Genomic DNA, 15,246 nt, shown 5'->3' with positions numbered 1-15,246 from the left:
TCAGGGCTGATTTCCTTCAGAATGGATAGATTTGATCTTCTTGCAGTCCATGGGACTCTCAGGATTGTCTCCTCCAGCACCATAATTCAAAAGCATCAATTCTTTGGCGATCAGCCTTCTTTCTGGTCCAGCTCTCACTTCCATACATCACTACTGGGAAAACCATAGCTTTTACTATACGGACCTTTGTTGGCAAGGTGATGTCTCTACTTTTTAAGATGCTGTCTAGGTTGGTCATTGCTTTCCTCCCAAGAAGCAGGCATCTCTTGATTTCGTGGCTGCTGTACCAAGCTATTTAGATGAGAAGACTATATGGGTTGCATGTGGATGGTCTGCGATAGCTACTTTATTTTTTTTAAAAAAAACTGGGCATCTTAGCATGTTTGTAAATAAGCCTTGAGATGCACGTAAAAAGAGATTTATGAGTTAACAAATACTACTGAAGCCAGTGTTCAAAAATCTCACCTTTCGGTAACCAGGAACTGGAGCCAAGAACACATTATTCTGTTCTTCTAAGGTGACGCTGGAATGCAGCGGATATACTTGCAACCTGAGGAAACACATGTGAGAAACTTGCGGCTCTTCCAAACCACCTGCTTATTGAGCATTCATCTCTATATATTTTCACAAAGTTTGCCGGGAGGTAATCCGATGCCTGCTGTTTACTGAGCTATCGCTGTGATTTGTTTGCACTGGTATTATAGAACCATTATCCCAGCGCACTTTGCTGCCGCCTGCCTTAGTGCAGAAAGTCCTGCGGGGCGGAGATAAGTTTGTTGCACAAGAACACCAACCCCACTTTAATTGTGCAAGCTAAATTTGACTGCGTACAACAGTCATTCTGGAAGTGGCCCCAGTAGCAATGGAAGGGCGCAACCAGACACTGGCACTGCTGGTCCCATGGCATGGAAACTTCCAGCAGAGATTTGGCAGGCATCCTTGCTTTTGACTTCCAGGCATCTCTCAAAGACTTTTTATTCCCACAAAAGGGCCCAAGCAGTTGTTTAAAATTTTCTTAAGTTGGTTTTAATGATTGCTCTGTGTTGCTTTTGCAGTTTGTGGCGCTGTAGGGACAAGGGTGGCGCTGTGGGTAAAAGCCTCAGTGCCTAGGACTTGCCGATCGAAAGGTCGGCGGTTCGAATCCCCGCGGCGGGGTGCACTCCCGTTGCTCGGTCCCAGCGCCTGCCAACCTAGCAGTTTGAAAGCCCCCCCAGGTGCAAGTAGATAAATAGGGACCGCTTACTGGCGGGAAGGTAAACGGCATTTCCGTGTGCTGCGCTGGCTCGCCAGACGCAGTTTTGTCACGCTGGCCACGTGACCCGGAAGTGTCTCCGGACAGCGCTGGCCCCCGGCCTCTTAAGTGAGATGGGCGCACAACCCTAGAGTTGGACACGACTGGCCCGTATGGGCAGGGGTACCTTTACCTTTTTTATGTTGCTACACATCACCCTGATGTTTTGCAAGAGGGCACTAAATAAAACTGAATCTTGTGCAGGGGTTGTTTGGGGAGGGTAGCATGTAAAGCCGAAATCGCATATAGTCAGTCCCCTGGAACCAACCCTGCACAAGCAATCTTACCTTCCAGAGCCCGTGCAAGATCTAATGGGGCCGTGTGAGATCTCACAAAGGCCTCCAGAGACATGCAAGACCTCTCCAGAATTTACAAGGTCTCTGCCTTGCTTACTGGGCTCTGGGAAACTCTCACACAGGCTCTGGAGGCCTTTACAAGATCTCGGATGGCCACATAAGGCAAGGCAGGTGGAGAGTAGGTGCGGAAAGAGCTTTTAAGCTCACTGCCTTAAGACTCTCCTCCCAGAAGGGAGGGGAGTGGTTGTGGACGGGAGCCCCAACCCCGCCCACGCAGGGGCGGGAGCCCCTGCTTCTTCCGGCTCACCTGGCCGGTGCCTCACGCCCAGGAGGCGGCTCCCACCTGGAGCCGCCCGTAGAGGGGGAGGGCTTGACCTTAGTATATATGCTGGGGCCGGCCCCCTCCTCAGCCTCTTTCTACGTCGCTGCTTCGAGAGTCATCAGCTACGTCGCTGCTTCGAGAGTCATCAGCTAGGAGTCATCACAGCCATCACAGGGAAGAGCCACGAGGTTTGGAGTTGGGGGGTCTGTGTGTGTGGAGGCTTGCCTTTTAACTTTAGGAGGCTTGCGTGCGCTCATTGCTTTACTGCTTTTAAAAATCCAGGTTTGCCTTGCTGTGTCCTCCTTTTTTCCATGTAAAAACCTACATTTAACCTTCCATTTCCCCCCTCTCCTTGATTTGTTTGTGCGGTCTAAGTGCGAATTACCTTTCTTAAGCTGCAGCTTGCTCCCTTGCCCAGCACATGCCCCCGGTGAGGTCTGAGTGTGAGTGTGGCTCCATCTTTCTTTCTCCCTTGTCTCCTCGCTTGTCTTCCCTGCCTCTGCTTGGTAGCTGAGCTGTGCGTCTTATTTTAATTTTTGGCCAGGGTGCTTGTACATTTCCCCTCTATTGCCCTTGCCTGTCCAATCGCATGGCTGGTCCGGGTGACTGCATGGTGCTGATAATGCCAAGGTTGCAAGTTTGATCCCTGTATGGGACAGCTGAATATTTCTGCATTGCCTGGGTTGGACTAGATGATCCTCAGGGTTCCTTTTCCTGTTCCTCTCTAATTTTAAGTTGTGTGTGTGTGCTTGCAGCGTGTGTTGGTGCCTGCCGTTTATTGATTTATTACTCTTCTAGCGTGGGTTTAATTAATTTACCCTGCCATCCCTTCCATTGGTACCACTTAAATCGGGAGCCCCCTGTAAATTTTAAAGGCGGCCGGGGCTTGGGAAAGACTGCGCTTAAACCTCACCCCTCTTGGTTTCTCTAAGCCACGCCCCCCTTCGCTTGATGTTTGGGGGATAGAAATAAGGCAGGGCTTGGGGTGGACAATTCAGGGTTTCTGATCGGGGAACCATTCCTCAGCACTGCACGTTCATACGTTTAGAACCTTTGAAGGTGTGCCTTTGCCTGGTTCTTGTCATTGGCTTCACTTGCCAGTACAGGCTCCCTAAAGAAAACCACTTTTAAACAACAACAACAACAACAACAACAACAAAGGTTACGGCTTATGGTACCTTAATGAAAAGTCCAGGTTAATACACTGTTTATATTTCCACTCATTTTGGCTCACTGTACAGGATAGCTATTTTTCCTTTTCTTCAAAAAGATTTTCCTTGCCCGGCATGTTCATTTTCCCTCCACCCCTCCTCCCTCCCAACTCTCCCCCCCCACTTTCCTTCTCTGCCCTCCACCCCTCCTCCCTCCCTACACCCCTCCCCTTGCAGGAGATACATTGGTCTTTGGACTTTCCTCTGCTTCTTGCCTGAGTAATCACAGTTGCCAGACAGGTTTTTCAACTGCTGGGTCAGGCTTGATTGCTCTCTGAGTGACCAGCATTTTGGGAGGCATTGTCTTTATGCACCTGGCAGTTCAGCAGCTCTAGTTGCATTGTCAGTTTAACTAACCAGCAGTTTGACCAATTACAGTCTTTTGTCTGTTTAAGCACCCTTATTTCCCTCAACTGGTCTCGAGCCACCTTGTGGGCAAAGATTTACTTTTCTTTGTTGGGCAAAGTTTCCTTTGTTTGATAAAGTTTCTCCAGCATGGCCGCTGGTGTGGAATCTTATTGATTGCCTTTGTCTTATTTTGGCTGCAGCTTTTGAGCATCTCCTTGTGAGCAGTTATTTTCAATTCTGTTTGATTACTTGGCATTGCTTTGCGCCTAGATTTGCCTATCATTTGAAAGGGGCAACTTAAGAGCCTGGATAGCTCAACTGGTTGAAGCATAATGCTGATAATGCCAAGGTTGCTGGTTATTGTTCATTTTGTCAGCATTTACGCGGAGCAATTGATAATAGTAATTCCTACTCATAGCTATAAATCCATTGGCTATTAATTGAGATACTATTCATTAATAGTTAATTCATCAACCGTGCTCCGAACTTTATTGATGCACAATAATTGTTTACTAACATTTATTTACAGTCAAGTTATTAATTGATTGGTGATATTAATACTAATTAAAAAAATAACAACAATAATAAAATAAAATAATAAATAAAATAAATTTGAAAAATAAATAATAATAATAATAAATAAATATAAATATAAATAATATAAATATAATAATAATAATAATAATAATAATAATAATAACAATAACAATAATAATAATAATAATAAATAATAAATAATGATATTAAATAAATAAATAAATGAAAATTAAATTTAAAATAAAATAAAGTAATTAGTGACAAAATAAATAGCATTTTGCTAGTGAACAGAGCAGCTCATGGCGCCCAAGAAGAAGCGCACGGGTGCAGCACCAGCACACACTGCTGCTGGCGACCGTCATAATAATAAAACCGAAACCCATTTCGCATTTCCTCAATGCCTTCAGATCATTCATTGTTGACTATGAGCAGCGCTTTCTCTTAGCTATTCTTTAGTTCTATTTGCCTTGCGTTTCTTACTTCCTTGTTTCGCAAACCAGTTCCAGCCTTTAAACAACCCAGGTGCAGGCCCAAGCCCTCAGTCAGGAACGGCGGCTGTGCAAACTAGGTCTCGGGCTTGCTCGGTGACGACTTTCAGAACCGCATCAGGGCGCCTGTGTGGTGGCTGCCGGCCCGTATCAATAACCCGGTGGCTTCCAGTTCTTCTAGTTCTTTGCAGAATAAGCAGCCCAGGGTCTAGCTTCCAGAATCAGGCACCTCATCAGCCGGTGATGACAAGTCAGAATGGCTTACGCCCTTCATGTCGAGAAGAAGCCATCAGAGGTGTATCGCACTGGAAAGCTGGACCTTAGAAGGATTTAAAACGTAAGGTGTGCGGGTAATTCAATAAAGGGCAATGCCAATGTGCAGGGGCTCACCCAGCCACAGTGTGTTACAAAGGGAAGCGGCTCTTTCGGGGAGGTCGGGGCTCTCACCACTCTAGTTCCAGATGAACCCCCGCAGCAGGGAACCATCGATAAAGTCCTTCTGGGTCTAGCATTTTCTCAAATTCAGCTTTCTCCTCTCCTCAACCACTTGTCTATCCATCCGGACGGAAGTGCAGCATCCTATCTTTGGAAGGGTTTCTCAGAGGGTTAGAATCCTAGTAGTTGGCTCCTTAACCGTGAAGGACTCTACTAATCAGAAGTCAGTAAGGGAAAGGACGCTCGCCCCGCCCCATGGGTAGCTAGCCCCACCCCACCATGTGTGCCACTCTGGGTGCCAGAGCAGCTACCTCTGCCTCTGGAGTCACACTATGGCATACACTATGGGATGAACCCAACAGGGCCACCACTTAGCCCCTGCTTGGTCTCCAGACAGAGACACCCCTTCCCAGACCCACCCCCCTTTTGAGATTATTAGGCTACCAAATGTATCATTCCATAACACCTCATACAGGAATTATTTTTCCTGGGGAACCTGCCTTTTCGCCCAGATCAACTACAAGAGCAGGACCACAGCTTTAACAAAATGACAGCCCAAACAGAAAGACACATGGGAGCAATGGTACTGCTTTGAAGTGTTCCAGATCCATTCCCTGTTCTCCCAATGAGCAGGGCAGCTGTGGGCAAAATTGCAAAGAAGTACAATAATGATTTAGTCCTCAGTCCTAGAATCTAGTAAGCCTTTAAGCCCAACAGTCGGAAATGCATTATTTCAGTCCGTTAACCATATTAGGGAACATGTATAGTTAGTAAACAAATTGCTAGTTTTGTGAGAAATAACACTGAAGTGGATAACGCTTTGGCTAAGAGCTCACCTTTGGCAATCTTCTAGAACATGTTGCATATGTAGCAGTTATTTCTAGCTAGAGTGAAACTGAAACCTGACATTTACAGTATCAAAACAACAACAACAACAACAACAACAGCAACAGCAACAACAACAACAACAAAAACCCTTCCCAAACCTGCATATAAACCTTGGGCAACGTGCCGAAGAAGAATCCCGGGGAATTTCGGCTCATTCACAATTTATCCTATCCGAAGGGCGGCTTAGTAAATGACGCCATTCCACCAGAGTTATGCTCGGTGAAGTATGCCACCTTCGATCACACGGTTAAATTGATCAGGAGTTCTGGTCAAGGGGCGCTTTTGGCGCAGTGTGATATTGAATCGGCTTTCCGCCTTTTGCCGGTGCATATTTCAAGGTAAATATTATGTGGATAAGGCCATGCCAATGGGCTGCTCTGTAGCCTGTTCGGCTTTCGAAACATTTAGCACCTTTTTGGATTGGGCCTTAAGATTTAAAACAAATTCCATTGGGGTTACGCACTATTTGGACGACTTTCTCTTCGTGGGGAGGTCCGGCTCCGGGGAATGCGCCTCACTGCTGGAGGCCTTTTCGGCCTTGGTGCAGGACCTGTAGGGTGGTTTTCCCCAGGGCGCCCCTTCTGCGCTCGGCTGGCCAGACTATCAGCGGGCCTCAAGTACCCGCATCAGAGGGTCCGACTTCCCAAGTCAATCAAGTCAGACTTGGAGGTTTGGGCTATGTTTCTGGAGCGCTACAATGGGGTCTCCTTGTGGCAGGATGTTATTAATCTGTCCTCAGACTTCCAGGTCCAATCCGACGCAGCAGGATCCTTAGGCTTCGGCATGTATTTCAGGGGTCGTTGGTGCGCTCAGCAGTGGCCGGCGAGCTGGCAGGGTACCGCCATCACTCGTGACCTTACTTTTCTCGAGTTCTTCCCTATAGCAGTAGCGGTACACATCTGGACAGAGGAGTTCCGAAATCGCCGGGTGTGCTTCAGATCTGACAATCAGGCAGTGGTAAAAATCTTGGCGAGGCAATCATCAAAAACGGCAAGGGTTTCCGCCCTCCTGCGATCTTTCGTCCTCCGGTGTCTTGAGTATAATATAGTCTTTTCAGCCAAATTTGTACCCGGAGTAGATAATAACATTGCTGATGCTTTATCTCGATTTCAGATGTCCCACTTCTGGTCGCTAGCACCTGGAGCTCAACTGTTGCCCAAACCCTTTCCGGAGCACCTGTGGAGCGTTGGAGACGCAAAGTGATCAAGGGAGTATTAGCGTCTATCGTGCCTTCCACTCTTAGGTCCTGCAAGAAGGCCTGGTGTGATTTCCTGGGCTTTAGGGTCAGGGTATCCGGGCAACCTGCTAGCGTGCCACCCACCACTGATGACGTCTTAGAATACTTAGCCCACCTGGACGACTTGGGGCGAGCATCTAAAACCTTTAAAATACATACGGCCGCCATCAGTTTTTTCGCCAAAGCGACATTGGCCTCTGACCCTTGCTGTGACTTTCTAGTTCGTAGAGCAATAGAGGGGTGGGGTTGATCGCAACCGTCCAGAGCTAGGGGCCGCAAACCAATCTCATATGGGCTGCTCTGCCAGATACGGAAAAGCTAAGGTCGGTTTGTTGGTCCAAGTTCGAGGCCAGACTCTTTTCAGCGGCCTTTGCCATCGCCTTTTTCGGCGCCCTCCGGGTGGGCGAGGGGGTGGTTGAGGCAGCTGGAAATGGGTCTATGCGCGGGCTCCTGATGGAGGACGTCCACTTGTCTGAGGCAGGCATGACAGTCCGGATACGTCAGTCAAAGACGGATCAGGCTGGCAGGGGGGTCCTAATAAAGCTTACAGCATCAGCGGAGCCCGGGCCATGCCCGGTCAAGGATACCAGGCGTTTTCCTCCGCCTGCGCCCTCCCGGTCCCGGTCCACTTCTAGTCCACGAGGACGGATCTCCTCTGTTAAGACACCAGTTTTCAAGGGTGCTCCGCAAGGCCATTGACGCTTGCGGTTTACCCTCACGGGATTACGCGGCGCATTCGTTCAGGATCGGCGCCGCCACAACAGCCGCCTGCTTGGGCCTGCCAGCTGATAGGATTAAGGAGATGGGCCGTTGGAAGTCTAATGCTTATAAAACTTATATACGTTAAATCGTGTCTACTTCCAGACCCCCCGCTTACCCTTTTTCTCTCTCCTTCATTTTCATAGTGGCTTTCAGGAAGACCATGTGGATTTGTGGCCACAGTATTGTCCACTGGGCCCACAAGAGGGCTGTCAGCCGGGGCCTCACCGCCAACCTGGGCTTGCATCCAGGAGTACGTGTATATTGGTACGCCAGAAGAGGCATGCTCTGGCAGGAGCTTATGCCCTTGCTGAGGGCGAAGGTGGCAGCATTCGGCCCCCCCGACATTCTGATCATTCAGTTGGGCGAGAATGATCTTGTGAGCAGGAAAAGCGTGGACTTATCTTGGGCCATAAGGACTGATATCGATGAAATTGTGGCTTTGTGCCCCGGAACGACGTTGTTTTGGTCATCCCTCCTGAAAAGAACTGTTTGGCGCGGTGCGCAGAATTGTATGGCCATTGAAAGATCCAGGAAAGTCCTGAACCGGGCCGTGTCCCGCTGGGTGCGCTTTTTGTATGGCCAAGTTATCAGTCATGACCGCATCCGGATTGGCGATGGCGCCTTATACCGGGATGACGGGGTTCACCTCACGGATAAGGGGAATGACTTATGGTTGGACAGCGTAATCAGGAGTGTTAGGGATTGGTTACGGCTTTGAGGGTATTGGCGGCGAGCCTTTTCGGCTCGGGTGGCGGTTAGGCATTGGATTTGGGTGTTATGCTGTGTGGGAAGGCTAGGTGTGGCCATCGCCTACGCCTTCGATTTGGGTATTCCGTTAAAGGAATCCGGCGGTCGTGTATTCTGTCCGATGCCTGCTTGGCTGGAGGCCATGGCACGACCCCGGTGACATCAGGGGTGAGCCTATAGTTGGATAGGCATCAACTGGCTCCGCCTACCCTACTGATGATTCAACCCCTCTGCTGTGGTCATCCAATGCCTAAGCCAATACCTTTGCATTGCAGTAACCAATAAAGTTGTGGCCTTTTCCATGCCCATAAACCTTATACCACGCGTCCTTGTGTGTTTATTTCCACCTCACGGGGGTTGGGGGTCCTCGAACCACAAAGACTCTCCTCCCAGAAGGGAGGGGAGTGGTTGTGGACGGGAGCCCCAACCCCGCCCACGCAGGGGCGGGAGCCCCTGCTTCTTCCGGCTCACCTGGCCGGTGCCTCACGCCCAGGAGGCGGCTCCCACCTGGAGCCGCCCGTAGAGGGGGAGGGCTTGACCTTAGTATATATGCTGGGGCCGGCCCCCTCCTCAGCCTCTTTCTACGTCGCTGCTTCGAGAGTCACCCACCCTCCACTCCCTCTAGCTCAGGGCTCAAGTTTTCTTCTGGCCTTGCTATGGACCTTAGGTTGGTCGCCCGGTTGTCTGGGGGCCTGGTAGGAGTTTTTCCTGTTGGCATTAGGCCTATAGGTTTTTTCGCCTACCTCGTAGCAATCGTCACAACTTTTGTGGTATTGGTGGGTAGGTTAGGCATTGGATTTGGGTGTTATGCTGTGTGGGAAGGCTAGGTGTGGCCATCGCCTACGCCTTCGATTTGGGTATTCCGTTAAAGGAATCCGGCGGTCGTGTATTCTGTCCGATGCCTGCTTGGCTGGAGGCCATGGCACGACCCCGGTGACATCAGGGGTGAGCCTATAGTTGGATAGGCATCAACTGGCTCCGCCTACCCTACTGATGATTCAACCCCTCTGCTGTGGTCATCCAATGCCTAAGCCAATACCTTTGCATTGCAGTAACCAATAAAGTTGTGGCCTTTTCCATGCCCATAAACCTTATACCACGCGTCCTTGTGTGTTTATTTCCACCTCACGGGGGTTGGGGGTCCTCGAACCACAACATGCATTTAATTTGTGTGATATCGGCCGGCCACCAAGCACACAAAGCTGCGTTCGCACAAGTAAAGTGAGTGCAATTTGCGCACCTACTGTGAATAAAAAAACAAGGGGCCTGCAGTTGTAAAAGAAAACATGTAGGGTAATAGTTTCTCTTTCACCCTTCTGCTGCCCCAAGCAGGATCTCTCAAGCTTTCTGTGCTATTACACCAAACTCTTATCTTCATCAAATGTGGCTGTGCAAATACCATGCACTTAAACCACATTCACCCCCCCCCCCACGGAATTGGGAACTGTAGTTTGTTAATGGTGCTGGGAATTATATTTCTGTGAGGGGTAAACTAGAGTTTCCAGCACTCCTTGGAGTCGTCACATGCTTTAAATATGTGTTAAATGTAGGGAGTGCATGTGGCCTTCGTTTAATTTTGTCCTATCCATATAGCCTACTGAAGATAAAGGCAAATATATTGGGGGGCAGGGAGAGAATGACCTTATTCTATAGGACTAGCACCACAGCGCCTCTCACCATAAACAGATTTAAGACTCACCTCTTGTGAGCCATGATCGTGAGAAGCTCATGCATGCGATTTATTTCTGCCAAACCTGGAGGGTGAAAAATAACCGATAAATAGTGCGCTGCATGTTTACTCGGAGCTAAAGAAGTACAAAATCATTTATAGTCATCTGGAAGATTGTTTATTCAACTGCAAGCGGCTTTCACCCCGAACAAACATCTCCTATCTGGTTTGCGTTCACACTTTTTGATTCTCCAGCCAAGTGCTCAGATTGTGGCTTACATTCGCATTTCACACCCCGGCTATCGCACTGTGTCCGTTGCATTCCCTGTGACCTTCACCTAAGTTGTTAACATTTACTGCCCAGGATGTTCCAGACTCGGCTGAGAGGCTGAGTGATGGTTGCCCTATCTTGGGAGGGTGTGTTTGGTTTCTAGAGCCTCAAATTAAGCAGGAAGGTTGTCTCACTTGACCAAGTAACTGCCGAAAGCTAGTACAGTGGTGCCCCGCAAGACGAATGCCTCGCAAGACAGAAAACCCGCTAGACGAAAGGGTTTTCTGTTTTGGAGGTGCTTCGCAGGACGAATTTCTCTATGGGCTTGCTTCGCAAGACGAAAATGTCTTGCGAGTTGCTGCGATTTTTTTTCGCTCCCCACCCCCTTTTTCTAAGGCACTAAGCTGCTAATAGCCTTTTAGCAGCTAATCCGCTAATCCCTTAAGCCTTTAATAGCCGCTAATAACCGCTTAGCCGCTAATAGCGCTAATCCGCTAATGGGGTTGCTTCACAAGACGAAAAACCGCTAGACGAAGAGACTCACGGAACGGATTCTTTTCGTCTTGCGAGGCACCACTGTATTTGCACCAGGCCTGACCAATTCACAGGCTTCATACTCCTGGCCAATGGCAAAGGCCAATCTTGACGAAGCTGTTCCCTTTTGTTCCCGATGAGGGAGCCAAAGAATGAGAGCACATAATCCACTTTAGCTCATCTGGCTAGGCCCCTGTTGGAAACCGGGAGTTCAAAGGGAGAGCCCATATGTAGGAGTGCCTAGATAAGGTCCCAAGTTTAATAATCCCCGGCATCTCCAGTTTAAATTTAAAAGAGTGGGAGAAGATCAGGTAGCAGGAAATTTGAAATACAGTGGTACCTCAGGTTAAGTACTTAATTCGTTCCAGAGGTCCGTTCTTAACCTGAAACTGTTCTTAACCTGAAGCACCACTTTAGCTAATGGGGCCTCCTGCTACTGCCGCGCCGCCGGAGCACGATTTCTGTTCACATCCTGAAGCAAAGTTCTTAACCTGAAGCACTATTTCTGGGTTAGCAGAGTATGTAGCCTGAAGCGTATGTAACCTGAGGTACCACTGTACCTCTGCCCAAGTCTTTGGAAAACCACTGCCAGGCAACTGGGCCATAAAGAACCAAGAGTCTGGCCATGTGTACGGTTATCTGCCTAACTCTACACAAGGAAACCGCAGCCCAAACGACAAAGAGCTGGTGACATTTCATCACATGTTAACAAACAGTTTCTCCTCCACCCCAAAATAGTAAAAACAAACCTCACCAGGTAAAAATGCCAGCACACTGCCACGCTCAGTCATGAAGTCCAAATTCTGGATTTCTGCATGTGGGTTTCTGGTTTCAGGGAAAGAGACAGTATGCATTAGTTTCACGTTAAAAGCAACAATGATCTACTTTTCCAAAAAAAGGCCTAAGGAACAGATTCGCTCACAATGCCAGCGAGGGAAGCTTCCCTTTGTGTTTAATGTTATTCGGCTAATTGAACAGATGTGTTTACAAAGTGTTACCTGGAGCTACAATTTCTGCAAAATACACGCATGAAGAAGCTAAGAGCAAGAAGCCTACAATAGCCTTAACAGAAAGAGAAGCATTCTTATTCCCTATTATATCTCAAAAACTTGTTGTGTAACAAGCTTTTACAAGCGCTCTCTTTACATCACAGCAGCTCACACTGGAATGCATCTCCCAGAGATGGCAATGAAACAAATAGAATAGTTTTGATGTTTTGGAGCAATTCTAGCAGCTGAAAAACAAAGGCATATGCTTTCAAACTATGTATCTATGTTTTATTCACAATAGGAATCTGAGTGGCCTTCCCCATTTTCTAGCCAACCACCTCAGCCAGCATGGCCCAGGGTCAGGGATGATGGGCGTTGTAGAACAACATTTCAAGGACACCAGATTAGGGAAATGGGTGCTCTGCAAAGTGGTACAGACTTTAACGTTACCTATCAGCTAACCATTGACTAGTGTGTGTGCCAGAAGCTCATTTTGTTGCTGCCATCCCCAGCACTCTCAAAATCTGAAATGTGACATGCAGCAGATCTGGGGGTTCTGAGGCAGATTCCCCCCCCCCCCCATCACTTGCCACCTGGCCCCCTTTAACAATAATTTTAGGTAACTTTTAATAGAACTCAAAACGGCGAAAAGTTGGTGGAAGAAGACTGGAAAAAGTTTAAAGACTATCTACAGAAATACTGTAAAATTAATGAAGGTTAGAACAAAGTTGGAAGGAAGCTATATGGCTTTAGCAGAAATGTTATAAGGAATTATATATAAATAGACTAATAGAGTGTTAAAGGAAAAATAAGGTTAGACTGTTTTAAGATAATTATAGGATAGAAAACAGAGGAAGATGGAAAGGAATTGCTGAAACAATTAATAGATAATATTTTATTGAGTTTTACAACAGAAACTTGAAACAACATTAAACAAACAACCTCAGAAAAACAACATAAAGAAAAAGAAAAGGAAAAAACAGAAAAGATAAGTATTACAACACACAAACACAAAACAGCAAAATACAACATAGAAAATAAAACATATTAAAAACAATTTTTGTCTCCTTGTATTCTTTACATTAACTTATTTCTCCGACTTCCCCAGGCCTTCCTTCTCTGTATTCCAAATCATATATTCTGTCTGCAAATTCTTGTCCTCTATCGTACTTTGATTTTCTAATACTCTTAAAGACTAATAGATAATTGCATTTCCTTAGTCTGACAAAATATTAAATCTTTCTCTGATCACTTTTTCCCAAATACCCATTCATCCTCAATCCGATGTCATCAAATGTTCGTTATCTTATAATGTTTCTGTAAATAATCCTTGAATTTCCTCCAGTCTTCCTTCACCGTCTCTTCTCCCTGGTCTCTGATTCTGCCGGTCATTTCTGCCAATTCCATATAGTCAATAACTTTCATCTGCCATTCTTCCAGTGTGGGTAGCTGTTGAGTCTTCCAATACTGTGCGATGAGTATCCTTGCTGCTGCTGTAGCATACATGAAAAATGTCCTATCCTTCTTATGCACCTGTTGGCTAACCATACCCAGGAGAAAGGCCTCTGGTTTCTTCAAGAATGTGTATTTAAAAACTTTTTTCAACTCGTTATAAATCATCTCCCAGAATGCCTTTATCCTTGGGCATGTCCACCAAAGGTGAAAGAATGTACCTTCAACCTCTTGACATTTCCAACACTTATTGTCAGGTAAGTGGTAGATTTTTGCAAGCTTGACTGGTGTCATGTACCACCTGTATATCATTTTCATAATATTCTCTCTTAAGGCATTAGATGCTGTAAATTTCATACCAGTGGTCCATAACTTTTCCCAGTCAGCAAACATTATGTTATGACCCAAATCTTGGGCCCACTTAACCATCACTGATTTCACTTCCTCATCTTGTGTATTCTATTTCAACAGCAAGTTATACATTCTTGACAGAATCTTAGTTTTGGGTTCTAACAATTCTGTTTCCAATTTTGATTTTTCCACCTGGAAACCAATTTTTCTATCCATTTTGAAAGCCTCCATTATTTGGTGATAATGAAGCCAATCTCGAACTTTACTTTTTAATTTATCGTAACTCTGTAATTTCACTCGATCACCATCTTGCTCTAAAATCTCCCAATATTTTGGCCAATTGGCCTCCATATTGAGTTTTTTTAGTGCTTTTGCTTCCATTGGGGACAACCACCTTGGAGTCTTATTTTCAAGCAAGTCTTTATACCTCATCCAAACTTTAAACAATGCATTTCTGACAATGTGAATTTTAAACATTTTATGCACTTTAACCTTGTCATACCATAAGTATGCATGCCAACCAAAAGCATTATTAAATCCTTCTAAGTCCAACATGTCAGTGTTTTCAAGAAGTAGCCATTCTTTTAGCCAGCAAAAAGCTGCTGCTTCATAATAAAGTTTCAAATCTGGCAGGGCAAAGCCCCCTCTTTCCTTAACATCAGTTAATATTTTAAATTTTATCCTTGGCTTTTTGCCCTGCCAGACAAATCTAGATATATCCTTTTGCCACTTCCTGAAACAGTCAGTTTTGTCTATAATTTGCAACGTCTGGAATAGAAACAACATTCTTGGCAGTACATTCATCTTTATCGCGGCAATACGACCCATTAACGAGAGTTTCAAATTAGACCATATTTCTAGATCTTTCTTTATCTCCGACCAACATTTATCATAGTTATCTTTATATAAGTTCCCATTTTTAGCAGACATGATAATTCCCAAATATTTCACTTTTTTCACTACTGTCAATCCTGTCTCATTCTGAAACCTTTCTTTCTCAATTTCTGTTAAGTTCTTTGTCAAAACCTTGGTTTTAACTTTGTTTAATTTAAACCCTGCCAATCGACCAAACTCTTGAATCAATTCTAAGACTCTTTTTACACTGGATTCTGGCTCCTGCAGTGTCAAAACTAAATCGTCTGCAAATGCTCTTAATTTATATTGTTTAGATCCGACCTGTATCCCTCTGATCAGTTGGTCCTTTCTAATCATATTCAGCAGCACCTCCAGGACTGATATAAAAAGTAAAGGGGAAATTGGGCACCCTTGTCTTGTACCTTTCTCTATTCTGAACTCCTCAGTTATTACATTATTTACAATTAATTTAGCTTTTTGTTCAGAATAGATTGCACTTATACCATTCTCAAATTCTTGGCCTACTCCCATACCTTGGAGATTCTTCTTCAAAAAGCTCCAAG

The 15,246-nt window shown here is 46.1% G+C and overlaps 1 protein-coding gene across 4 annotated transcripts in view; it reads right to left on the bottom strand.

Annotated features, from left to right (window-relative positions):
- The window catches only part of TDRD9 (tudor domain containing 9), a 116,872-nt gene that overhangs the window by 39,489 nt on the left and 62,137 nt on the right, over positions 1 to 15,246 (bottom strand). For all 4 annotated transcript variants that reach the window (XM_083433700.1, XM_083433699.1, XM_083433701.1 and 1 more), the window contains 3 exons: positions 11,791 to 11,861; positions 10,262 to 10,316; positions 466 to 550 (listed from right to left, as the gene is read on the bottom strand). In XM_083433700.1, coding sequence (XP_083289826.1) covers positions 466 to 550; positions 10,262 to 10,316; positions 11,791 to 11,861 — 211 coding nt within the window. The remainder of the gene's footprint in view (positions 1 to 465; positions 551 to 10,261; positions 10,317 to 11,790; positions 11,862 to 15,246) is intronic.

This window comes from Podarcis tiliguerta (assembly GCF_965153285.1).
Source record: "Podarcis tiliguerta genome assembly, chromosome: 1".
Lineage (NCBI taxonomy): Eukaryota > Metazoa > Chordata > Lepidosauria > Squamata > Lacertidae > Podarcis > Podarcis tiliguerta.
This window is presented reverse-complemented; position numbering and strand designations above follow the sequence as displayed.